Raw genomic sequence first — 27,392 nt, 5'->3', positions numbered from 1 at the left:
TATAAGCAGTTCCTTCTTCAAAATGTGCCTGCCTTGCTCCAGTCCTTCTAATTTCCCACCCGTCTTTTTGCTAGAGCCCCACGCCCAGCCTCACTGACAGGGTCTCTCCTCACCTTGCTTCCTGAAGGATGGTTTCCATCATGCCCTTCTTGGATAAAAAATGCTTTCAGGTGACCTTGATTACTGATCCATCAAGCTCAAATGCTAACTTTAGCATCCCTCCCTTCCGACAAGGAAAAAGAAAACATCCTTTTTTTCTTTCTGATGGTAAAAGTAACATGTGTTCATTGCAAACAATCAAATCAGATCAGGCAAGATGTAAAGGTGTGGACAAAAAAGTGGCAATCCCTTGCAATTTTCCCTCCCAGAGAGAGAGGCGTCATTCATCAGTGTGTTTTGTTCAGCTTTCAAAATCCCACGTGGCCCATCAGGTTTGCCATGGCTGTTCCTCCTCAACACCTCTGGTCAGGCCCCTTTCCTCGCTGGAGCCCCACATGTTCTCTCCTATTTCTGGGGCTTTGCTTGTGGTGTTCAGTCCTCTGTAATGGCTCCCCCAACTTCCCCTCTATTTATTTAGTTCATCCCTCACCTTGAAAATCCTTTGAAAGCACAAGTCTTGCTTGCTGCATGGAACCTTCCAAGCCTTACCAAAATACAGGACGTGTACTCTGGGCTGCACTATTCAACCCTATAACTGTCTCCTTCTGGCACTACCCCATCTCCCTTAGATCACAGACTGTCAGGGAACTGGGATGATGCCTTATGCTTTTCTGGAGCCTCATGATATGGTGGACAAACATAAGATCTGTCTAATAAATACATATGAAAAAACAAATGGTTAATTGAGTAGGTTCCTTTTAATTTAGTGAAATTTCTTACTCAATTCTTTAGAGACTAAATTTAATTTTTTATCGGTTCCAGACTCATAGGCTAGTGAAAAGTACGCGGATATGCTGGAAATGCTTTTTAATCCTACACCTGTTCCCAGAGTACCTATGAGGTTTGGGTGTCTATCAAGGCAGGGAGTCTCCCTAAGAGAGCTCTTTGGTTCCAGCACAACGGGGACGAGTTGCTGGGGGCATTATTTACTTTCTGCTCACTAAACTGTCCCCCCTTCTGTAATCAGTCCATCAGGCTCACACAGTCCACAGCGCCTGGAGTGATGACACCCCCATAAATCAACGCTCAAACTGCTGGCTGTTGCTTACGTGCGCAGATGATGAATGTCCTTCCACACCTTCTTGGTGAAGAATATTCTGATTGATTTAACAAAGGTTCCAACTCAGTCAAGGGCCATGGAAGGCTCTATGGCATTGAGGAACAACGTCCCAGGACTCCAAGCAAGAGCCCACGTGAGAAAGAAACAGCGAACAGCAAGCCGGCATGGAGGCGGCTTTGCACCCCACCCCACAGTCAATGCCTACATTTGGACTGAAAGATACACGTGTGGAAGTTGCAAACTGCTAACCAATGAGGGTTGCAGATGCACTCACCTCTCATCGCATTTAATCAGAATCACGCTGTCTGTTCCGATGCCCAAAGCTGCAGCTCCTTTCTTGAGAGAAAAATGACTCTGTAAGAGAAAAGCACATTTGTAATTAGTTGCACATAAATTCAAGATCCACTCTCCCAGGTGGGTTTTTTTTTCCTCTTTTTATTTCTCATCTCCCTCAAAAGCCTGGATTTTTTTTTCTTTTTTTTTTAAACTGTGGTAAAACCCACGTAACATGGGATTCACAACCTTGACCTTAAGTACATTCGCATAGCTGTGCAACCCGTCCACTTCCGGAACACTTTTCGTCTTGCAAAAGGGAACCTCCGTACCCATTGATGGATAACTCTCCTTTCCTCCTTCCCTCAGCGCCTGGCAACCACCATTCTACTTTCTGTCTCTGTGAGTTTGACTACATTAGGTGCCTCGTGTAAGTGGAACCATAGTATTTGTTGTTTTGCGACTGGCTTATTTCACTCAGCATAGTGTCCCTGGGGTTCATCCGTGCTGTCGCTGGTGTCAGAATTCCCTTCCTTTTTCAAGCTGAATCCTTCATTGATGGTATACCTTACGTTTCCATTCATCCCTCAATGGAGACTGGTGTTGCTTCCACCTCTTGGCCATGAGGGATAATGGTGCTATGAACGTGGGTGTACAAATATCTCTTCGAGCCCTGCTTTCAATTCTTTTGGGTGTATCCCCAGAAATGGAATTGCTGGGTCATATGGTCATTCTATTTTTGATGAATTGCCACCCTGTCTCCCACAGCAGCTGCACCTTTACGTCCCCACCGGCAGTGCACGATGGTTCCAATTTCTCCACAACCTTGCCAATAGTTGTTATTTTCTGGTTTTTGATACTAATCATTCAAATGGGGGTGGTGTGATACCTCATTATGGTTTTGATTTGTATTTCCCTAATGATTAGTGACGTTGACTATCTTTTTATGTGCCTACCAGCCCTTCGTACATCACCTTTAAAGAAATGTCTCTACAAGTCCTTTGCCCATTTTTGAATGTGTTGTTTTGTGGTGATGGTTGTTGAATTCACTTGAGTTTCTGAGTGAAGATCATAAGACCCCGGGAATTGTAAATGGACCCGCTACGCCAACACACAGGAATCCAAGCCACTTTTACATATAAGGCATAAAAACAAGCCAACTGCCTCCAGGAGCGATGTACTGAACGGCTTCCAGGCTTCTATTTTCCTACCAAGAGATGACACTCAGTCTCCATCAAGTTTAACTCGTGTGCACTCAAGTAAGAGAAGAAGTTGGACTTCAATTCAACACTCTTCAATCCAGCCTTGTTGGGAAGCTAGTTCTCGCGCAGGCTACGGCTCAGCCTTAGGCGGGACCAGGGAGAAGGGGTCAGTCGCTGGCTAGGGCGGGACGGTGTGCAGAGAAAGGCCACCCTGGCAAGCCACTGCCGGATCTTTCTACTTTTGGTTATTGATCCCGGGTAGTATTCTGAATCTCAATGGCTGTAATCACGGGGCAATTTGGAGAGCTGAGAGAGGCTAACGTAAGCCCAGCTGTATGGCATGTGCCCAGCGGCCTCTTACTATTAACTACAGATCATTAAGCTGTCCAAAAGGAGGGCTGCTTCCTCAATTTACATCTCCAAAGGATCGCTGACTGGAATTTTAAGTTAGCGTTCCAGAGTGTATTTTCCCTGAATGCACACTTTTGGCTCATCTGGATTCTAAAATCTGCAGCACAGGGTCTGTTAACATATGTATTTTAGGGGGTGCATCTGATAAGCAAGAAGAAATCCCATTTATAACAGCAGCAAATAATGTGAACCAATACATGAGGCACTGACTAGAGGAGTTTGAAAGGCCCCATGTAGCCGAGAGGTCATGAGAAGGGGCCGTTAGCCTCATTTTACAATCTCAGAAAGACAAAGTGGACAATCGTTACCAAGATACCTGGAAGCTAGGAGAGAAAGCTTAACTGGGTTTGTAAAGATGCTTGACGCCCTCCCCCCCACCAAAAAAAAAAAAGTGTTCTCTTCTTGCGCGGTTAGCAGATCCCTGGGCGGCCCCAGAAAAAGGAGCTCAGGGGAAAACAGCAGTCTGTTACTGCCGGGAGGGCACAGAACAGAGGAGCCAGCTGTCCACTGAGCAAGCACAAGCTACTCAAATTAGGCCCCTCAGTGAATGAGCTCGAAAGCACTGTTAAAATCAAACACACAGGGAGACCAGACTTGAAAATTTCCTGAGCCAGACAAAAACCAGTTTAGTCATACAAGCAAAGCTTAATGTAGCTTATTTTGCATGACAAATGAGGCTAACAACCTGGGTCACATCTCACTTATACCTCTGAAAATCATAACTGAAACTTAAATTCTTCCCCCAAATTGATAGGAGGTAACCACTAACCAATTCTCTTTCATTGAAGAAAATTCTAATATTGTTACCAATCACTGTGAAGGATAAACAGTCCCTGCCTCCGGGCTCTCTGAGCTGCTTTATTAACAAAAGCCTCTGAGTCTCGTGCCATGTTTTGGTTTGAGGGCTCCCGGTCTGCAAACTGTCTTTTTTTGGTGTGTGCACGATAAACCTTCACTAATTACTACTTCGGTGATTCCTTGGTTTTACTTCTGTTTCTGTTTCTGTTTTTCTCAACCTTTGACAGTACTAAACTGCCAAATGGCAAATTGGGGCGAAGTAAGAGATCTGGTGCACCTGGTCCGTGAGAGGAAGTAGTCTTGTCTGAGCTTTAATGAGAAAGAATCGGGATGCCCAAATGAGGAGTAATTACCTAAGATAATTGATCAGGGTAGCAAACTTAAAGAAAACCACAGGCCCAAAGAGAAAGGTTCAAGATGGGGAGCAAAGGGTGTATGAGGCACGAAAAAGAAGATGAGGGACCGAACACTGAGCCTGTTTGCATTTTCGGGAAAGGGAGCAGGGAAATCACTAGATGTTCTCCACGAAGAGCAAGGGACCATGGCGAGCAAGGAGCCTGAGAGCAAAAAGAAAAGACCCGACCTAATGAGGAAGAAACAGTGAAAACAGCTTCAAGAGCACACCTCCGTGCTGGTGAGACAGCACATGGGGAATCATTTCTAATCCTTGGCACCATGTTTAATGGAACCACTTGCTGGTGAACAGCAGAGCAGCAGGCTGGAAGCTGAGGAGCCCAGAAACCAGGCGTCTGGAGAGAGCTCAGAGGACCCCTGCTCATGGGCAGAGGGCAACAGGGATGTGTGGTGTCAAGGTGAGAGAAAAGGGATCGATGGCTTAGGGTGGCTTCAGAAGGTAAAGCTATGAACAAAAATTGAAAGGTACAGGGATCCAGATGTGTCCCCAAATCATCAAGTCCCCTGTAATGGCCAGTCATTCAACAATAGAATGGCTGGGGTGGGGGTGGCGCCGCTGGTGGCTCAGTGGGTTAAGTGTCTGCCTTCAGCTCAGGTCATGATCCCAGGATCCTGGGATCGAGTCCTGGATCAGGCTCCCTGCTCAGTGTGGAGCCTGCTTCTCCCTCTCCCGCTCCCCCTGCCTGTGCTCTCTCTCTCCCTCTCTCTGTCAAATAAGGAAGTAAAATCTTTTTAAAAAAATGTTTGGCAAATGAGTTAATGAATATCCCCCATATCTCCTCCACCCTGATTTTGGGAAAATAATAGACTTGATAGAATCTAGTGCTTATTTAGAACTGAATTGTATTTCTATTTGGGTAATAGATGTGAAAACCCATCTGATTTTTATATTTTACCAAACAAAAAGTTCGAGGTTGATGGAAGGTTAATGTCTCTATCTTTTTGAAAATATCTTAAGTAATCTAGATACAGGCGACATGATTCAGCTGACATTCGAAATCTGTGCAAATAACCATGGGGTTTTATAGTTATACAATAATTGTAATTAAAAAATAAGCAGGCTTTCTGGGCTTGAGTAGGATGAGATTATCCGGAGTAAGAATGCGTGAGAATGAGAGCCCGGAGGCAGAGGCAGGGGCGTGAGCTCCACCATTCCATCCAGCCCTATGACTAGGGTGCACATCAACGCCTTCCTTCTGTAATGGGGACAGTTAATCTTTCCTGTCTTTGGGGTTGGTGGGAGAATAAGGGGAGTGGTGGGAAGCTCTGAGACAAACCACTTCAGTCTCTCGACATGCTGGTTTCTCTTCCTCTACTGCAATTTAGATAAGCAGTTTGGAAAGCTGCATTAACTATTTCAAGCCATTGTTGCTTGCATCCAGATATTTAACTGAGACTCAAATTCGACTGCCTAGTGGGCCACAGGGCTTCAGGGAAAGCCTCTGCCAAGCCGGGGACACAAAGATTATTAAAACAACCCTCAGTCCCCGGCTACCGCCCCCACTTCGTCTCCTGCCTCCCCTCTCCTTGCTCTCTCCACCTGATGGTACTGGCCTCCCCGGTCTTCTGTGAGCTCGCTAAACTTGTTCTTGCCTCTCACTCTTTGTACTTGCTATTCCATTTCTTGGAAAATCCTTCCCTCAGATATTTGCATGGCTCCCTGCCTCATTCGATGTAGGTCTCTGCTACACATCACCTCCACAGAGACCGTTTATGACCATCTTGTCAAACAGCCCACTGCTGCCCCTTTCTCTTGTCCGCATGTGACATTAGAGTAAATATTTATTCGTTTACTATCTGTCCCCTGCTAGAACATAGGTTGCATGAGGGCAAGGACCTTGGCAGTTGGTTTAGCAAATATATATTATTAGCATATTTCGATTGAATTTGACCATATGCTTGGAGAACAAGTCGAGAGAGATGTCCACTACTTATTGCCATAAATCTCTGGCCACAAATCCCAATACTGAGGTGTGGCTTTGGTAACTGGAACCAGACAATGGTGGACTAAATAGACCCTAACACCTCTAGTCTAAAGCCCATTATAAAACAAAGTCCAGAGATCTTCTTAGCACCCACCCCAAAAGGCCCAAGACGGGGTCCTTCCCAAGCAGAAAGCAGCTATCGGTCCTTCTATCCAGATCAGCTGCTTTGGGGAAGAAGCAAATCATAACTTCAAATGAAGTAAGAAAAATGACACACGAGGTTGGAAATCTCAGCTCTTAACTCTTCTGACATTCTGTTGAAAGTTCTATCTTCTAGCCCTAAGGCCAATTGATTGTCTTTGGACTTGAGCCCCTTTGTGAGTGGAGTGAATGAAGTGTGTGTGGAGATACAGAACAGAGGTGAATGGGGGGGGGGCCCTTACACATCAGGACCCCCAACAAATAGGTCGTAAAGCCCAACTGATGAATGAGCTGAAATCTACTTCTTTGACCCCTCTACATGCTTTGGACACCTCTCCCCACTCAACGATTATAGGACTAACAGTCTTCCCTTTGACCTCCTTCTCCACACTTCTCCCACACATTCATTGGTTTGCTTTCTACGCATCCTGAGATTTGAGGAAAATGACAGCTTTTTCTGTCTTAGACACACTGGGAGTCCTTGTCCTTTTATTCATCAAGTGGCCTTAAAAGAACATTCTGTTTTCTAAAGCAACTCATTTATAAAGAAGCTGGTACTCTGTGAGACCTCTTCAATGATTTCTAATTATAATGATTTGGAGGGTAGGGGATCACCAAACCTTGTTCTCAGAGACTCCGTGTGATCCTGACATGATACGAATCTGCATACAAGGCATTTCTGGGAGGCTGCTACCTTATTACTCACAGATCTACAGTTTTAAGTCGCCCCTTATGAGCTTGTGCCCTAAGTAAGTGCTAAAAGTACGGTGTGTACCAAGATTAAGCTGACATGAAATGAGATCCAAGGATAACATCTGGTGACAAATGTGAATATCAGTACTAAGAATGAATTCAGTTATAGTGATCACTCAGTGTGGTCTCCCTGAGAAGAGTGACTGTCCCCTCCAGACCCCTGTGCTTTCCTTCCCCCACAGTACAATATATGCCTCTTGAGAGCAGGCACTGGGTCTGTTCTGCTCACTGTTGTCTGCCCAGTGCCTGAGGCAATGCCTGGCAGAGTGCGCTGAGTGAGTGAAGAAGGTATAAAGATCTCGTCCCACTGCCCCATGGCTGCACTGTGCCTTACTGCCTCATTTCTTTGTCTTCTATTTTAATAGAAATGCCCCCAAGAGAGGCAACGCTGGGGTTTTACCCGTCATTTACAGGGCTCTCAGGCTGTTTCCTGAGAGTAGGTCTTGATGGGATTGAATAGAGGGAGAAAATAACACAGGGGTGATGAGGGCCCTGAAATGAACAGAAGATAGGAATGCAGAGACTAAAGGGAAACTGCATTTAGCTCACAATTTCACTTACTGAAGTTCTGTCAGGCTAAGCTTCTGTCTAATGGAAAGCATTACATGGGAGCTGTCTTTCCAAGCTGCCTGGGTCACTGTTAGTTTTTTGTTTTTGTTTTTTAGACAGAAAGGACATCTGTTTTTGGAATTGAAGGCTCTCATACAGTGTTGTGATGTGAAAACCATCTTTCTAAACAATTATGAGAATCATCTCCCCGTGTAAGTGGGCTGAGGCCGTGAGGGGCCTCAGCAGAACATTGGTGACTGGCTGTAAAGAGTGGAGTGAGTTGTGCTGATTTGCCTGAAAGATCCCACTACCTGTTCTGATTATGAAGAATATTTTTCCTAGATGCAAATATGCTGTTTCACTGAAACTACTTCTGGAAGAGCTTGTTGCACGCAGGGAAATAAGAGGAATTTGGAATGAAGCTTGTTTGGGCTTTCAAAGGATTCAGGAATAGCGATGTGAATTATTCAGCTAGAGTCTTAACTTCCTTCTAAACCTACTTTCAAGAAAGGGTCTTAAACTCATCAGATTAATTTTTGCCCAGATCTCCTATCACTGATGATTTGGCGACAATGATGAGATTCCAACAAAGAATGAGTATGGAACCAGCCAATCTTTAAGATCCTTTCCAATTCTGAGATTTTGTGATTCCATATTGGAACTCTTTACTCGGAGCTTAAATGCTATCTTTTAGTTCATCTCAGTGATGTATTTACTTCTAATGTTCTTCATTTGTTTAATTGAGTCCTATTCAAAATTTCAAGAAAACAGTTGGATTTGAACAAACCGAAAAATGTAATAGCTTGCCCTTCTTATCAACAAAGGGAAACTTCTCGTCCGAGTTGGTGGCCAGAGAAGAGATGGGCAGCTTTGTGGGGTGCAATAAAGACAGTGAGGGTCATATAGTAAACAAAAGACGACCCTTCCCTTCCTCAGTGTGTGATGTTTCTGGCTGGCTGCTGGAAGAGAATTTCTCAATGTTATTTACAGCCCTATGGCTCTACACACGTCAAGTTTTAAACTCAGTGCGCAGACTAGAAGAAAGGATAGTAACTTGACCTGGCTCAGTAGATTAGGAAATTAAATTAGCACAGGAATACCAACATGGGGGAAAATAGGATTTGAGAAAGGATGCTGCAAATGAATTTAGAGCGGCCAGCCAGAGTGGTGTAGAGGTCATCCAACCCAGTAGTTGAAAGAGCAGTGTTGGAATTGTCAGGAAACTGAGGTTCTAGATCTGACTCTGCCACTGACTGGCTAGAAACCCTGGGCAAACCTTCTATCTCTGGGACTTGGGTTCCTCATCTATAAATAAGGTCGTTTTTTTTTAAGTTACCTAATATTTATGTAAAGTTTCCTACATCCCAGGAGCTGAAGTCAGTGTTTTATAAGGCTCTCATTTGATTCCCAAAAGTCTCAGGCCCTGGAAACTCTCAAAGAGCGTTGAGAGACACAATGCTTGAAGCAGTTTCTGCCATAGCCTTTGGCCTCCCCTCTCTCCACCAGATCTATAATGCAGCTCTTCCACTATCATTTCTCCCTGCAGGTCAAGGAACTCAGGAAAGAAACCTCTATGCAAAGAAGGAAAATTGGCGTGGAGAAAAGGCATTACATGACTTGGTAATCTTCCTTTTTCAGCTTGTGGAGATCTATTTCTGGGGCTGGTGGAGACAAAGTGATTGTAAAACTTGAAAGACTAAGGGAATAAATGGCCTGGCCTGAAGCTGGAAGGAGCTATACTAAGTGATAAATGGAATAGAATGGAATGGCTCTGCGGTCTAGAGCCCAGAAGGAACTAGATATAAGGATTGTGTTACCTCTTAACCCGAAGCTTCATGGGCAGGGCTACTTTAAGGGCTCATCTGTCCAGAACGGTTTGGATCAAGTGTGCAATGAGACATAGGAGAGCTTTGAATGAGCTCTAAAAGTCCCCTCCAGCCCAGCCCTAGATAATAAGGAAAGTTGTTTTTGTTTTTTCTTTTTCCTAGTGGGTGAGTAATAACTCAGCATCACAGTCACATTAAGAGACAAGATCTTGGTGGAAATTTTACTTGGGAAGGTATATAACGTTAAATTAATTGCTGAGCTGTGACATACAAAATGTTGTCACTGAATCTTTTGATCTGGTTTCTACGTTGGTAGTTGGGGGAGGGACCTTACTGGCCCAGGGAGTCACGAACCCATTTAATCCTGGCTCTACCTGCAGCCTCTTCATTCACAAAATGCTAATAATAATCTCTGCTCTGCCTGTCCTACAAAAATGTTGTGAGAATCAAATTAGCTAATGTATATTGGAAGTGTGTTGGAAACAAACAGTTAATCAGATTTCAGGTATTATACATTAGAAAAAGAGTTCATCTGTCAAAAAATAGGTGTAGAGTTAGAACCAATTAGTATTTTAGGAAAGGTTCATAACTCAAATGTTCCTTCATAATTAAGTGCATGGATAGAGGTACAAGAAGGAGGAGGAAGAATGGAATGGTTGTTGTATAGCTGAATCACCTTTCTTTCACTTAGAAGTCAAGAATTAGACCTAAGTTTGTCATGTCAAGAAAAGAAGGTATAGCAAAATTATTCTCAAACCACATGACCTGGGCTTTGTGGGCAAGGTTAAGTCAATTTCCAGGAAGCTGAGACAAGAAATTCATGCAGAAACCAGAGAGCACAGGGCAGCTTTCTGGTCGCCCGAACTTGTTTAATGTTGTGCAAACAGCATGGAAGCCAAAAGAAGAAGATGCCCAATATAAGATCATCTGAGTTTTTGAGATTGAAAATAGAGTAATGTTTAACTATTTAGGGGTACAATAGTATAGGGAAATAGTAATTGGAAAAATTATATCATGGTTTTCTATCCTTGGAGAAGCTGAGAAATGAAAATTATCTCATGGTGGGGTACTAGGCTTAATAGGTTGAATAATGCCCTTCCTGCAAAGACGTTCACATCCTAATCCTTGAAACCTAAGAATATGTTATCTTGAGATGGGAGATTGTCCTGGGTTATCTGGGTGAACCCAATGTCATCACAAGGGTCCTTGTGGGAAAGCGGTAGGGAAGAGAGTCAGAGTCTGAGAAGGAGATGTGGTGACAGAAGCAGAGGTCAGACAGAAAGAGAGATTTGCAGATATTCTGTGACTGGTTTTGAAGTTGGAAGAAGGGGCCATGAACCAAGGAAGGCAGGTGGCCTCTAGAAGCTAGAAAAGGCAAGGAAATGGATTCTCCCCTACCGTCTCCAAAGGAACACAGCCTTGCCTGACCCATTATGGATTTCTGACCTCCAGAACTATAAGGTAATAAATTTAGGTTGGTTTAACCCATTAAGTTTGTGGTAATTTTTTTTTAGGAGCAATAAGAAAGCAATAGGAAAGTAGCAAATAGGAAAGCAAAGGCAGGTAATTTCAGGCTGGGAACTTCTCTGCTAAATTTGACTTCTGTAAGTTGAGGAGGGGCAAAAAAATAAAACAAAAGAAAATGGTAAAACATGACTAAACACAGGATGCTGAAGATGATTTGTTAACATAAACCACAGTTTCTTTGATTCCATGGCTACTGCTATGGTTGTGAATTGTATTCACCGGCTTCTAGTTTGTACTTGCCCTTTGTTTCCTTGTTATGAACACACACACACACACACACACATCACTTAAAGCAGAAAAAGAAAAGTTCCATAGGAGATATGCCTTGACTCCCACTATAATTCCCTGCTTCTCCCCACTAACGTCTCTTTACAGGAGCCCCTCGTTTCCCTATAGACCCCTCTACTCTCCCCATCTCCTATTTCCCCCACCATCGGAAGGCTTCTTGATCCTCTTTGAGGCAACTGTTTCCCAGACCTTAGGCTACTCTGAGGCAGAAGTTGTGAAGGAAAAATCAGGAATTCCACAGCAGGTAATGCTTACTCCTGTCAAGAACAGCCTCTGGTTTACTGCAGGGCCTGTGTGGCAGGAGAATTTGGAACCAAGATGTTGCTCAAACAGCTGCAATGTGGCTTCAAGCCTGTGTGTGGCCCTATCCCTGCACAGGAAGGAAAGCTGGAGGCCCAGAAGAGGGGAACTGTTCAGCTTAACTTATGTGAACAGGGTGGACCACTTTTTTCAATGAGTCTTGGTAGTAAGGAGAATGGCATTAACTCTTTGAAAGCCATGGAAAGAATATGAAGTACTGTGTCATGGCGTTCGGTTAGGAAGACCCAGCTCTCAGCTTCTTGCCTGGTCAGCAGCCTAGCCGGATGCAGGTGGCTCTGATTGGCTGAGACAGAACTGACCCAAAGATCAGATATGACAGATATGACCACTAGGCCATTTCTCTACAGTGATAAAACCTCCAGTTAAGTCCACCAAAGATAAGCATTAAATGGTCCAAGGCACCATTAGGGTAGACTATCTGATCAGAATTTTCATACAGAAAGATTGTCTCGGTAGGACACTCCGGAGGTTTGAGTTACGTAGCTGCAGAATCAATTGTCCAAATGAGTTCATAGTCACTCTGGCCTCTCCTCGCCTCCTTCCCCCAACACACAACATTATTACAGAAAAATGACGTGTAGAAACTAGAAGTCAAACATTCTGCTTTCTCTTTGAGGGTTTTCCTAAATTTCAAAGAGAAAGGGGTTCACCCCATTGTACCACTCAGTTGCTCTCCCCTCATCCTCTCCCAAGAAGTATCTACCCTCTGGGGATAAAGCATTTCCATTAGGACTCCTTCAACTTGAGCTTTACAGACTATAACCTTAAACTTGGAAAGAACAGAAACACGTACATGCTCCGATGTGAAGGCAATGAGCCTGGGAACAGCAGCCATTCCTTTCTCCTTGACTTCTGGGAACATCTTAAAGCGTGCGATCAGCATGGCATACATGTTAGATATAGCGCCACCTACAGAAAGTAGCAGCAACACACAGTGATCTTTTCTAGTCATTATCAACATCATTTCACATGCAAGCAACGGTCCTTATTTCCATTGACCTAGAGTCCTCCTTGGACACAGGAGAAGGCCATATTTATTGGTTATCCTTTGACCTGAATCCTCAAACTCAGACTGAATCCTCAGGCTAAGAGGGTCTAGAAAAAGGAGCATCGGGCCCAGCCATAGGACAGGCGCTACCCCTTCACATCCCAGATCTGCAGCTAAACAGAAGTGCCAATTGATTCTGCTCTTGCTGGGAGTCCTTTGAAGAGCTTCTTAAGAACTGAGAAATTGTTGCCTTCCTTCCCACCATGCGAACGTGGGCATTCTTCATTAGGCCTGTGGAAATTTTACTTATATCCTGATGGAGAACACGTTTCTTTTCATTTCCACTCAGGCAATGCCTTGCACTCGCACTAAGACAAATCTGTTGTAGTTAATGGTGTGGACTGTGAACCCACAATTCTTACAGAATGAGGATAAACATCTAAGCTCATTTCATCATACTCATCTGTGAATTTCCCCGGAACAGTTCTTCCCCTTCAAAGACATCATAGAAATACAATTGTAATAGCTGAACAAAATCTTATTTCATAATGGTAGGAAAACACAAAGCTAAGAGAATTTTAAGTCTATGTTGAATTGCTTTTCCTGTGTCATCTTAATATTGTCAAGGATTTCACATAATATTTGTATCTTGTAAGTAAGGTCTCATTTGACAAGCAAAGAAAAGTGAGTTTTCCCCAAGGTGGTTGGAAAGTTCAGGACTTTTGCGATACAAGAAGAAGACAGGTTGTCGTGCCTGCAAATGGAGACACTGGCATGGAAGCTGGGGTGTCATGCAGAGAGTAAAGCCACTATCTCCTCCTTTCCCATCGGGGACACACTGGGCTCTGCCATGATGTGAGTGTTTTGAGTTCCCTTCCCTTTGGGTGGCTGAGGAGCAGAGGGCTCTTGGTACCAAATTGAATGGCCCACATAGGGCCGTTACTTTTGCCTCATGCACCCTGGGCTCCGACACAAGCAGGCAGCCTGGCCCAGGGCAGTAAGTATCCAGATCCTACGCTCTGTCATCAGTCCGAATAAGGGCAATTTCTACTTCTTCTGAACCCCAGAGACAGGGGACAAGCAGAATTCAGGTCAGGCCTGCTCTGAGCAGACACCTTCTCTAAAAGGGCTGAGGGCGTAGGGTGTTGCCGGGCAAGGGACCAGCTTTTAAAGAACTTCCACTCCAGTGTATGGTTTTTCAATCTTGGCACTGAACGATATTTGGGGCTGGAGAACTCCTTGTGGTGGGGGCTCTCCTGTGCACTGTAGGGTGTTAGCAGCACCCCTGGCTGTTATCCACCAGACGCTACTAGTACTACCTGCCCCCCTCAGAACTTCTCCATTCATTGCCAAATGAATGGGGGGTATCCTGGGGGGTACCATAGCCCCCAGCGGAGAAGCCCTGCCCTGGTTGTTCTTGTCAAAGAGGCTGGGGAGAATGGAGGCCAGGAGAAAAAGGGGAAGAGGAACACTAAGAAAGCATGTCACATAGCACAGTTACTCAAGAAGCTTCCAGATCTACCTTGCCACTCCTCATTTTGCCACTCCAGTTATTCTCTGCCTAAAGATCTAGTAGCCCTGAGAGAGATGAAGAGGATCCTGGATCATTAGACAGAGCAGACTGCTTTGTGCAACTCAGGCAGGAGGACAGATGCATCTTCCAGAGAAAGGATGCAAAAAAGAGCTCGGAATCATCAGGAAAATCCTGTTAGGTAAGAAAAGGTTTGTGACTAAGCCAAGATTTCCCTTTCTTCTCCTTTGGTCCTTCATGACTTGCTGAGCAGTGAAGAATACTCTGGTTCTCTTTGGCTCCCAGGCATAGTTGACATCACATAAACAGATTCCTTCTAGAAGTCCCAAGGAACTTTTCACGAAGCACAAAGACTCTGGATGCAATGGATGGAGGTGTAGGGTAAACTGAGCCTAGCTATATATTCAAGTCACAGACCTAACTCTCTGTGTTTAGTCCCGGGAAATAGGACTTTCAGATCTCAGGCACATACGATGTATGATTTCTCCTATCCCCACTCCCTAAATTGTAAGACCCTATACCCCAGAAATAAGGCTGGAGGCTGCCTAGAAAGGCATCCATTTGCAAGTGAAGATGCTATAATCCATTTCTCCTCTGTAATGCCTTGTAAAAAGCAGAGCAGAAACAGGTTGCCAATGGCCTCTTCTATCCCCTCCCCACTTCGCAGTGTCTACATTACACTTAGCGTGACACCAGTGGCTTCCATCTTGGCATGAGAGCATATGGATCTTCAGGATCCAAGGAAGGAGCCCCATGATCAAGGTAAAATCTTTCTACCTAGTTATTGTCTGTCATTGATGGGGGTGTCCATACTTGGCTTAGCAGAACTGCCAAAGAGGGTTCTTTCTCTGGGTGTGTATTTTCTGGGGCAAGTGGGTTCCAAGAACAGCTAAATGAAGTCTGGCCCAAGCCCCCTTTGCCAAGTTTTCAGGGTCAACAGGAGCAGCTGTTCTCTTCCCACTCCCGGGGACCATTAGAAGAGAGCCCAGGATGCTCGACCACATAACCAACCTTGTAAGAGGAAGAAGAATAGAGGTAGGAACAATGCTGATCTCTGAACACTACCTAATTCCTCATGAAAAATACCTTAAGAGCATCAGGTCCAGACAATGATGGCAAAGTTCCCTCAATGGGGAATGGTTTTCCAAAAGAAAACTACGTTCCCTACAAAATAAAAGCTAGCTTTCAATTCATCACAGCTGGTGTTTAATGAAAAAAAAAAGAAAAAGGCTAATTTTCCCTTCCATTTAACTAACATGTTTTCCTTCAGCACCTGAAAAATTGTGTTGTATCATTAAAAGCATAAAATATAATAGCAGATTGTAGGTAAAGCTGCTTAATTTAAGCCCTACCCTAGAGGCTTCTGTTGATTGCTTATAAATTCTTCTTTCAACCTGTTCTTTATTTTCTCTCTCCCTCATCACCCACTTGTCTCTGTAGGTTTGCTGAACGGACATGTCAACATGGTCTTTGCTAGGCCTGACCTAATGGCAGGGGTGGCTGTGGCCTCCCCAGCAGGGCCGATCTCAGTGTCCTGAGCGCCCAACCAATTCCGATGACCCTCTCCTGCCACTTATTAGGTGACAGCCTTCACACCAGGTTTATTTTCCATGGGTCAGTGACTCTCTCCCTACTGCCTTTCTAACTTCTATTTTTTTCTCTGCGTCAAGACCAAGGTCACACACAGATCTGGAACCAAGGGCAAGGCTTTTCTGTGTCAGGTTGATTCTCTTGGCTGGAAGAGGTGTAAATAATGGAGCTTAGCATCCAATGGCTGGCGATGGTAGAGACCGAATGGCATGATAAAGAAGAGAAGGAAAGAGAAGCCTTTGGAAGGAATCCACACCCTCTGTTTCAGCTTTAAGAAATGGTTTCCCAAGTCACTCTCTGCCCTCCTTGAAATTAATATAAATCAGCTTCTCTGGTTGTTACTTGAAAGGGGCAGAGTACCTAGGCTCTATTACGTAGCTCTGCACAGAGAAGGCTTCATTAAATGAGGCGTGGGAAGAGTTTCAGAGAGTGAGTTCCCTTATGAGGAATCTTTATTCCTTTGTTTCACATGATCCATACATCTTCTGTGTAGGGTCACAGTAGAAAGATTGAGGAAATATCATCCCGATTTATTCTCTTTCTGAACATACATGACTATTGCTCAAGCGTGGGCTAGTTGGCTTGGAAGCATGGTCAATGGTCATGTATCATCACACTCACTCTTTTGATCAACATAACCTATTTAACACAAGCAGAAATACAGACTGGATATTTAATCGCTCTTATGTTCGTAATGAGGCACTGTATATCAGAAGAAAAAACAGAAAGAAAGGTTGAAAATATCACATACCAGGAGAAAATATCCCATCGCCAGAGCCCCCTGGCCAGCCAATGATTTCTCTCATTTTCTTTAGTGTGACATATTCCAAGAGCACAAATACTGGAGCAATTTCATAGGTGAACCTGAAATGTCATAATGGCCACATTTTATGTATGTAACTCGAAGAAATAATTCATCATTACAAGAGCTACAGAACTACTGTACGTCCCTTTTCAAGCCCTACGTTCACAAAGGTTTTGATTATAGCTTTGAGCAGAGAGAAAATTATGTCTTCCTAAAAGTTGCCCATTCTTCTATATTCCTAAAGTTAAGGGCTTAATGCCCAAGGGTCATTTATCATAATGAATAAATAAAGGACACTGCAGAGTAATACTATTTAAAAGACATCATCTGGTCCCATTTCTTGTTCACATTATACATAATTATAAATCCAAAATGCCAAGAAAAGTGCCCTTTGTGTTTGAAATATGTTATATAGCTTTGACTGCATGAAAGATACATCAGGGCTCTTTTAAGTTAGCGTGAACACCCCTATACTTCTGAAGTTTGTATCACTATGTTAGGGGCTACTTAATTAAAAAGAGATTTTCACGTGAGAGGTAGGATAAAGACTATGAAATCTCACTAATAATTATCTAGGATTTAAAAAAAAAAAACCACCCACATTTAACAACTTACATGTTTGTGTTTGCTGTTGAGGTCAGCCAGTCCGCTGCTAATCCAACCATATCCAGTCCAGTGGAAAGTTGATTGAAATATCTGGGATGCCCTGAATAAAATGGAATACCAGAATCAAGACTGCATCCGGGGAAAATAAATGCCACTCAAACATATGATTGCTTTAGCTAAAGAACCTTGAAAGATTCTTCAGTAACAGGAAATCCATATTCAGAAACACAACACGTGCGTGCACACAGACACACCCCAAAAGGAGCATTTCATCTAACAAGAGAGACTATTTTGGGTTTTGGTATTTCTTAAAACACACTCTAAAAAAACTTCCTCTAAACATTATCCTACAAAAAAGAATAAGAAGTGTGGTTTGCAATGTGGGTGCTAGTTGATTTCCTATCATCCCTTCAATACATTTGCAAATTAAAATGCCTGTGTAATCCAAAGCTATTCTTGTTTACACTCATGCTGCTAAAAATCCTTTTTGTTGACGTTGTTCTGGGAATCAGTCATATCATGACATCCGCCAGGCATGCCAACATTCATAGTGATACCAGTGACAGATGACTGATGATTACAAAAGACAAGGCAAAAATGAGAAAATAGGACACTCTGTTGAGTGATTTGCCTGGATTCAAAAGGTGATGATTGTCTAAAGAGGGCATGGGCAAATCTAATTCTTGTCGACTCTTTTCTGTCCAAATATTTGATTATAAACAACAGAACTCCTTCATAGTTGTGATTTAAAATAAAGCAGGATACAGTCAACCTCACTGCCTTGTCAACAAGACACATGAAGATACATTCAATGGGCTGATGGGTCCATTAGCAAGGCTTACCTAATTAACTTCCAGGTTTCTCTAAAACTCTCTAAAGGAGTTGACATCCAAGTACTCCTCAGGCTATTATTTAAAATGCGATTGTAAATATCTCATTAGAATTCCATTCCTTGTCTTGCCCCAGAAAAGCCTATCTCTAAATCTGTGATTTGTTTGGCAGCAAAAATTTTGGAAGATTATCAATTATGAACATAGCATCTGATAAAAAGGCAGCCGCCACTTATTGGATATCTGTCTGAAGCCTGGGGATGACGGTCTCGGGATGACGGTCTCTCAGGCCAGCATGGGCAAAACAAGATAAAGGAAGGCAATGGGGAAAGCAGGGACGAAAGTCAGCACAGAGCTTATCTCCAGGACTGGAGTGCTCTCTTATCAGCCTCGGGCATGTGGCTGGACAATTAGACACGAAGAAAAGATAGGAGCTGGGAAAGGGCACATTTCAAAGAGACTGGGATTTGTATGACTCTCCTCATTCTCGGGCATTGTTTTGCCTCCCTGTGCACAGCACCCTTCTACCTTTTCGCTCTCTACCAGGCCCTCTGATGCTGACCCTGTCAGTTTATGCATCCAAGGAAAGTGAGAAAGCCCCTTTCCTGCTGCCGCTGGAGCTTCGGTCTGGAACAGCCCTCCCCTGTCTCTGCCTCATTGACTCCCCATTTCATTAGAGCTCACAGCTGAAATCACAGCCGCTTCTCCCTCCTGATGCCCCATCATTTCTCTTTCCCTAAGCCATTTCTTTAAAGCCAGGAAATTAATAAAGATTAGCAAATCAATCCATTAATCTACTCTCCCAATTCATATGCATTTTCTGGATGATTCTAGCGTCTATTATCACACACTATTTAACTCTCTGGAAACTTTGGCATGAAAATCTCTGCCAAAAAAAAAAAAAAATTGAGAGAAATTCCAAGGTGTATGTGTCCAGCCCCAGAATATCAAAAGGCCAATTCACCCTGCTGGCTGCATTTGGAAAAGTGTGAAGCCAGTTTGAGGTTTCAGTGGCTTGACCCCCTTCTCTGTTTTTTTGATCTCGGTCTCCCATGGTACCTGAATCTCTCGTGCCTCAAAATTTTCATTCACTGATGGTGATGTGGAAAAAATGGAGGGAGGGAGATAGTTTGACAGGTTAGAACAACATGTCCTCTTGATTTCTGCAGAAGTATGCTGCAGAAATATTCGATTTGCTCCTTTCCCGTGACCTCCGCAGGCTGCCAGCGAATCCAGGCAGGGCTCTCCGAGAGAAAGGGTGTGAGAGCCCTGCCTTGGAGGCGGCCAGCTGTCCCAGCCATTCTGGGCATCCAGCTGCCGCCGCTGCCTCCCCCACCGGACCCGGGAATCGGCGGCCAGGCGCAGCCGCGCAGCCGGGGAGACAGCGAGGAGGCAACGTGAGATTAGAGCCGCTCGGGCCTCTGGAACGCTCCCCACAGATTCGCAAATGAGCCAGCAAGGGCGCGCGGGCTCTGCGAACAACCAGCCCCGGGGAGGCCCTGACCCTCTTGTCCACAATCAGTTGCGGAGGGCCCCAAAGTCGGTCCAAACTGCATTCCGTGCACCCGCAGCACGCAACCAAGGACGGCCTCATTTATCGATGCTTCAATTTCTTTGTCTGATAGCTCCGTTAAAAGACTCAAGCCAACATTAACCCCTGCACTCCCCAGCCACCACCACCACCACTACCACCAAGTCTAATGACCCTCGAAAATGTTAATTATTTCAAAATTCTATCATTCCCTACAGCTTTCAGTTTTCTGTTCCAACAGTTCTTACAGACGTAATGTTAACAATACATGAAGACTTTAATTTGCGAGTATTTCCCCACTGCCCTTCACTCCTCTCTAAGCTTGGAGCCCAAGTGGAAATTAGATTAAGGACTCTCAGTAGAAAGCAAGTCTTAACATAATTTATAAAAGCGTCTCCCAAGGAGAACTAAAATGCCTAATGGTCACAGGGATGGTAACTACTTTACAGACCCTAAATAGTACTAGTTGTCCAATACCAGTTATAAAAACCTGTAAACTTGCCAGTCAAAAAGAGGCTACTGGTGTTAATTCTTTGAACTGCTATTTGGCGGTGGAGTGGGGAAGACCAGAAGACTACATATGTTGTGAATAATATCGATATTGATGCTTAGAAATCCAACCTAATCCTACTTTCCCCTCAACTTTAAATAAAATGCATTAGAATGACACTTGACCAACAATTTCACAAGCATTATGGCAAAATCTAAGAATTGAATTGCCCCATCTTCTCCCAACACTAAATGAAGCATTGATAGACAGAACTATGACTTTCATTGACTTGCAATTCCCATTATCTTAACTCTTTAAATTACATGTCAGACATCACCAGCTTTTATGATGATGGTGTAGAACATTTTTATAGGTTCTTTTCGGGTTGGTAGCAATTAAAATAATAGGTAGCAACCTACTATTATCATATTTAAGTATTAGGTTAGGGGAATGGTTCAAACAAAAATGAATGAAAAGAACTGTTCAGGTTTGCACCCACAAATACATCAAAAGCTGGGAGGAGGAACATCTTTAATGCCTCGTATATACATCATGTGGATTCTCTGTGAACATAATTGAGAATGACAGCTAATAAGCCTTCCAAATTCATACTCCACAGACCAAGTGAGATCGAAATCACCAAGTTAAACTCCTTTCCCTATGTACCTAGTTCTAAGTCTACAGTCTCACAAAAGTAGATACTAATAATGCAGCAGATCGACTTCCCTAGGCTTCTTCTCTGCATACTTTTCCTCTCTGTTGGTGTAATGAATGCAAAAACAAAAACAAAAAGAGGTAGCTAAAAGTCACACAGCAAACATTCCTAAAATGCTTGTTGTTGATTAGAGTAATACGATAACTCATGAACCAAAGAAATGGCAACATAAAAAGATCAAGTTTCTATGGTAATTAATATTCATGTGACATTTTTATTTGCTAGCAGGTCTTTTTTAAGGCTACAAATCAATTTAGATCCACAAGGTATTCTATCCCTCGTGAAATTCATTCATACTTATTTTTATTGCTTTGATGAAGTGTAGTGCCATCATGCATCAGCGTGATTAGAGACAATGCAGGAAAAGAAGGGATGATCATGACCTGGGGAGATAAAGAGCCGATTTTGTGTAGATAAAATGAAAGCTTAGAATGTGCCCAAATAAATGTTACACCTAGGGCTGTAAAATGGATAGAGTATGAAGAATACTGTAAAAAAAAAAAAACACAATAAATACAAAATACATTTTAAAATAAGGATATTTGATTACCCTCCCCCACCCATTTTCTTTATTTTATATTCAGAATGGCAACGAAGCACACACATCCTTGTATATAACACGGCTGTGTAGTTAAGCTAGTTTATATTGTGTTTTCTTTTGTGTACATTTCTTTAAAAAAAGAGAAAACGTGGGGTTTGAATCTGAAGTCCTGACCATTTGAGACAATGTCAAAATATTATCCCCCTGTTGCAGTGATTACATAGGATGGTTTGTCCAATGTCTGACCATTCCCATGCCAAGGAAATGACTAGCACTACACTAGTATTTGGGCTTTTGTTTGGATCATGCCTTTTGAGCTTTCATTTCCATATTCCCTTTCTTTCTCCATTTTGGGCCACTTCTACTGGCCTCTGCTGACAAATGGTTGCTTCTACATCAGTGGTTAATCTCCATGGCCAAGTACGTGCAATGTAAAATCTGATGATTTAAATTTAATACATTTATAATGTTTCTGATATTATCAACTTCAGAAGCATGAATATTAATCGTAAAGGGTGCCTTTGCTTTATATCACTCTAATAATGACCTTTTTTAATTGATGAAAACAACCTTGTAAATTTGAAAATACCGGTAACTCCATAAAACAGAAAACATTTTTATATAAAAAATAAAAATTGTAAAAGGAAAAAAGAGCTTTATTATTTTTGACTGGACAATACCTGTTTTAATTGCATATTTTAGAGTCGTTTGGCAATGCATCAAAATTTCCTCCAAATTTTGTGGTTGGTCTGCCAATTCCCAGTTATACTCTTGAAGGAGCTCATTAGGGTAATGGAAATCAATCACTTTGGTTGATCTATCGAAACTTTTCACCACATATTGAAGCAAAATGTCCATAACATCTTGCAGAAATGCCAAAGTGGGCCTTTCTCCGTCACACGCTGGCAGCAAGTCTAAAGAATGGAATCAAAATGCTACATTTTAATTTTACTGTGAAAATATCCAGGCAAGATCTTGATTCGGCAATTTCTCTTTGGACTGAGAGCTTTCGTGCTTAAAGAAAAAAAATCTGGAAACACAGAGCATTTTCTTTAAAGGGGAGGTATTTTTCAAAGACAAAGGAAAAAGAGAAATTGCGGTTTCTCCCCCACCCCAAATTAATTCTTGCATTTCAATCCAAAACGTATTGTTTGCTTTCTTTTTTAAAAGGAGTGTGCCTCCATTCATCTGTTTCACAGGGGTCCGTCCTAAATATTCTATCTCAGTAAATCATGTTAAATGATTATAGAAATAGGTCATATCAGAAACGTTTGAGGAATGCCTTTGGGCAAATCAGGCAAAGTGGAGCATGCAATGTTAGGATCTCTGACCCGATAAGATGGCTCGCTATTTCCTAAGTCAGTGTGTGTGTGTGTGTGTGTGTGTGTGCGCGCGCGCGCGCCCTCACGCTCATTTAGGTGACTGGGTGTGTAAACACAAGGGAATAAAACCGTGCGCAGGTCTCACGTGAATAGAATAAGTTCCCTGTGAAATTGCAGCTATGAATTACTCTTGTCATCTAAAGACCTAGAAAGTCTCAGCAACCAAGTCCCAACATTTCAGTGGCCACCCAGAAGCCAACCTCGAGGTCCAGCGCCCGCGCCCGCGGGGACCTCCGCCAACCGCAGACCCGAGGGCGGCACTGGGGCAAGAGCGCCGCGGCCCTAGAGTCCCCTTGGAACGCCCGCACCCAGCGCTATGCAGAGGCCGGGGTTGGGGCTGAGACGGAAGGGACAGGCCCCGCGTTTCTCGCTTTCAGCTGAAGATTCACGTAAGGTCCGCCTCCGCCCTGCTTCTCGACGATTCGGGTCAGGCCACTGTCACCGAGTCCCTTCTGGTCGCGGTGGGTGGAACAGTGCGAGGGACAGTGGCTCCCGGGGACCCCACGAGGCGCCTTTACCTGTTGCATGTAGAAACGCATAGTTGACATCCGCTTTGGGGCAGCTGCAAGGCTTCTGATTACAGGCGCAGGCGCCCTTCCGGGAGGTGGCCCGCGAGGGCTCGCTCCCGCCACTCTCCGCCGGCTTCTCGGCATCGCCGTAGAGCAGGGCTAGGCAAGCACATCGGGAGCACTGGTCAGCCGCCTGGCGGTCCCGGCTCCCTCGCCCCTGCCCATCCCCGGCCAAGAAATCTCAACTCCGCTGTTGGGGATGCGAAGGTGAGAAGGTGACATTGCCCCCGCGGGGCCCAGAGGCAACCGACTGGCGGTGTTCGACTCCCTCCCCCGGCACGGGCACGGGCAGGGCACTCACCGCACAGCTTGTTTCCGATGCCGCCCGTGAACTTCTGGGCCACCTGACACCAGGCTCTCGCTGCAAGCAAAGGCAGGTAGGAGGACAGCGAGACAGAAAGAGAACAGCAGACAGACGTGTGAAATTTCGTTCCACGGGAACAAGCGCACTAAACCCGGGGTCCGAAAACGGGCCGCCTGGGGCTCTGCACAGAGGACAGGTGCAGGAGGGGTGCGGCAGCCAGGCGGCCCGGCCCGGCCCGACCTTACGTTCGCTGATTTGTTTCCAAGAGAAGTCCAGACCCTTCCAGGTGCCAGTAGGTTTAAGCAAACTCCTCTCCCTGCCCTGCTCCAGCGAGTTTTCCTAGCTAGATACCGAAGCTGTCCATTTTCCTCGCAGGCTCTTTTTCCAGACCAAGAATTCTCTTTCATTTTTTCCCTTTCCCCACAGCCTCTCTATCCCTCTACAGGGTCCAGACACCAAGATGGTGGAGTGCCCCAGGCCCACGGAATTCGGTGTTGGCGGAGACGCCTCTGTGTTTGGGGGGCTCTCCCAGACTCCTTTGAAACGGGTCTGAGATTCTTTGGGTGACTTTCCAAGGGATAAGGACCTGTGGGGGTTTGGTCTCTTGGGCCATCAGGGACCTACAGCGAGAGCTGAGCCAAGTGTCCGAAGTTTCCTGTTGCAGGTGGAAAAACCTTCCTCTTCCCTAGCACTGCAAACCCCAGTCCACCCGTAGAGCTCGCCTGCTGCAGACCCCTGTTCCCCTACCTGTGCCGGGGTTCTCGGGATCCCCGGAGCCATCTTCAGACCCGAAGGACCAAAAGCCGGAGCCTGGAGATGCCATCAGCGCTGTGAGACTGGAGCGGGTCGCCTCCGAGCGCGAACTGTCGGCGAGCTGTCCTCGGCTCGGCCCTGCGCGCGCCTGCGTGCGTGTGAGTATGGCGGGAGGAGGGCACTGAGCGGGGACCCGCGCGGCCGTGCGGCAGAGGGTGGGTGTCACACAGGGACAGGAAACGTGCGTGTCTGCGTGTGAGTGCGTGTGTGTGTGTTGGGGTTAGGGCTTAGAGACGTGGCAACTCTCGGAAGGGCTGAGGTTAAATAGGGAAGGAGACTGAAGTGTCCGCGCAGCAGGGATATGAGAAAGCGTCGAGCACCCGAACTGCTTTTGAAGGAGAAGGAGTCCAATCGGGATGGATGAGGGGGCGGCGGAGAGAAAAAATGGGAGAGGGAGGATGCGAGGCAGACAGCGCGCACGAGCTGGAGTCAGAGCGTGTGGGTGGGAGGCGTGCAGGGGAGCCCCTGGGGACCTCTAGCCGCGAGCCTGCTAACAGCCCCGGCGGGCCCGGGTGCGCTGTCCAGAGTGCTAACGCTGCTGACTGCGAGCGGGCTTCAGCGAGGGGTAGACTAGAGAGACCTTGGCGAGGCGGAGCGGGTGGCCTCATACAGGCATCGATTGGCGTATTGTTTGAGGTCTGGCTCCTGTTGCGGGGAAGGAGGCGCGATTTCCGCGCCGCCTTCCTCCAAGACGGTGCTGAGGTCGCTGTGACCTCGAGAGCCCCGGCGGCTGGGCTGGAATCACGAGCGGTTCGTGAGCTCGGGGAGAGGACGGTGGGGGAAGGGCGCCTACGCACCGAAGCACTCATTTCTAGAGCATGACGCCTTCCTACTGAGCCGCGCGGTGCTCGGGAGCGCGTCATTCCTGTGCTTCGGGGAGCGCGGTCGCTGAACCCACCGTCCAGGATCTGACTGACGGCTGGGAAAAAGACTGCTGATTGAGGCAATTAAAATCCATGCAGGAGCCTATCACCGAGGACCTCGGGCTGGGGGGAGGGGGAGAATGGAAACATCTTGGAGGGGGGCGAGGGAGAGCAACTAGAATCTGTAGGCAGGATTGACGGCTGATGTGGGATGGGATTGGGTCATTTAGTGACCTTGGCCAGTGGAGGCGTGAAAGGGTTTGCTGCTTTCGTGTGACCGGAATCGATGTGTGCGTAGGAGGCTATGCAATCCGAGCTTTCCAAATTCAAGGCCGAAAGAAGGCATCGTCTGCTAGGCCCTCGAGTCACAGGGCTTCAAATCAACAATCTGATCCCCACTCCCACCCCTCCGAGAATCTTCACGATAGCGGGCGGAGGTGGTGGGGGCGGCGAGATTCACTATTTCTGAGGCCTGCTGCGAAGGGGTTTCTTCTTTCCTGAGAAAGTCAGAATCTCTACCCTCTTAGAAAATCCTTTACGTTAAAAGCCGTTAAACAGAGGGAAGACGCCCTGAGATTTTGCGGCCGCGTTGATTTCGAGTTGCTTTCCCTTGGTAGCGGAGATCAGCGTCACGTACACCTTGCGGCTCCTGGGCTCTCAGAGGCTGAGGAAGATCCGGGTGGGGAAAGGCTGCGTCCTGCCTTCCGCCGCGTGCATTCCCTTGAGCGAGCGTTTTTCATTTCCACTCTGTTCGCAAGCCCTTATTACTCTGACCCCCTGAATCAAGTCCCCAAATCTAACAAAGCGGAGACTCACGGATCCTGTGTTGGCCACCGCCCCTCGATCCTCGCTTAGGAAGGGCGTCGTGGGGCCTGGGTGGCCGCATCAAGCCCAAGTCCTGTGTTCCCCAGGCACGCGGGGGCCTGGTAAATTCTCTCCATGAAGCTTCGTCTGGGTGCCCGAGCGGGGAGGAGCACGAGGCTCTAAATCCCTGCCCGGGAGTGGCGTATGGGAAGGGCGCTGGCCAAGGTCCTGCCGTAGACTTGGCTCAAAGCCTGCTGTGTGGAGAAGCCCGCATCGAGCTGCGGGCCCTTGGTGGGCATGGACCCAGGCCTCAGTGTGGCCACCTTCTCCGGAGCTCTCGGCTTCAGAGGACCCAGGTTACGACGCCAGGTTGTAAAGACTTCGTGATTCGGCCGTCTGCGCGCGGGCAGGGCAGCTCCGCAGCTCTAGCTCCAGCAGTGCGGATGCGAGTCGAGAGACCAGTTCTTTGTTTAAATCCACACCAAATCCTGCTAATGTTTTGCTTCAACCCAGCACGCTGGGGTTGCAGAACATTTCGGCAATGGATAAATAGTCGAAGACATAAAGATTCTTTAAAACAAGCATTTAAAACACTCACGAAGCCCCGAAGGTGGAAACGGATTAAAACACAGGGAAGGTAGAAACCACAACACCTGGACTTAACGTATTTTTTTAAAACACGGTTTAAAATCCCACTGTTTAAACTCGATTAAATCCTACAGCTCTGGAGCACTTTGAATCTAATGGTGGTATTTACATTTTTTATTTAACACACCCTATTTCACAGCACTCGGGGATCTGATTTGTCTTTCCTTAACGTGGGTCCTCCCTAGACAGCAATTTGCTTTATAAAGACTTTGATTTCAAAAAGGAGCCCGCTCCCCCCACTCCCAGGCTTGGCTTCGGAGATAACAAAAGAGCTCAGGGAGGTAATAATTACAGTCATTAGTTCACAAAGGAGGCAGCCACCAAATGGGAAGGGGAGGAGGGCCAGTGCTCTGGGGAAAAGCTTTCGAAGCCTCTTCCTCAATAGGGGGAGAGAGACCCAGGCTCCAGGGGCTGCTCTACTGGGCGGGTTTCCTGGGTTGACCTATTTCTTGTCCCTGGGTTATCCAGAGATGGCATTGCAGGTCTCCCAAAGAAGAACATCTGGTACAAGTTTTCCCTTGTGTCTTCCCAGTGCTTAAATGTCGAAGGACAGAAAACGGGAGATGGAAAGAGAGAAAGAAAAAGGAGAGGAAACAAAGAAATACAAAAGAAAAAAGGGAAACAAAAACACTGAAACCTGTCACCGAGTGTTTGAGATTCCCTTTTCTAAACCCA

At 45.6% G+C, this 27,392-nt stretch overlaps 1 protein-coding gene across 1 annotated transcript in view; it reads right to left on the bottom strand.

The window, feature by feature from the left end:
- Window positions 1-25,340, bottom strand: part of GAD2 (glutamate decarboxylase 2) — a 78,770-nt gene extending 53,430 nt beyond the window's left edge. The window contains exons 1-8 of the mRNA XM_045775375.2: window positions 24,337-25,340; window positions 23,587-23,646; window positions 23,235-23,384; window positions 22,015-22,248; window positions 17,237-17,327; window positions 16,568-16,680; window positions 12,501-12,616; window positions 1,494-1,573 (exon numbers count right to left, since the gene is read on the bottom strand). Coding sequence (XP_045631331.1) covers window positions 1,494-1,573; window positions 12,501-12,616; window positions 16,568-16,680; window positions 17,237-17,327; window positions 22,015-22,248; window positions 23,235-23,384; window positions 23,587-23,646; window positions 24,337-24,412 — 920 coding nt within the window. The 5' untranslated portion in view covers window positions 24,413-25,340. The remainder of the gene's footprint in view (window positions 1-1,493; window positions 1,574-12,500; window positions 12,617-16,567; window positions 16,681-17,236; window positions 17,328-22,014; window positions 22,249-23,234; window positions 23,385-23,586; window positions 23,647-24,336) is intronic.
- Window positions 25,341-27,392: the final 2,052 nt, after the last annotated feature.

This window comes from Ursus americanus, chromosome 31 (genome assembly GCF_024610735.1).
Source record: "Ursus americanus isolate L20-20 chromosome 31, mUrsAme1.1.p, whole genome shotgun sequence".
NCBI lineage: Eukaryota > Metazoa > Chordata > Mammalia > Carnivora > Ursidae > Ursus > Ursus americanus.
This window is presented reverse-complemented; position numbering and strand designations above follow the sequence as displayed.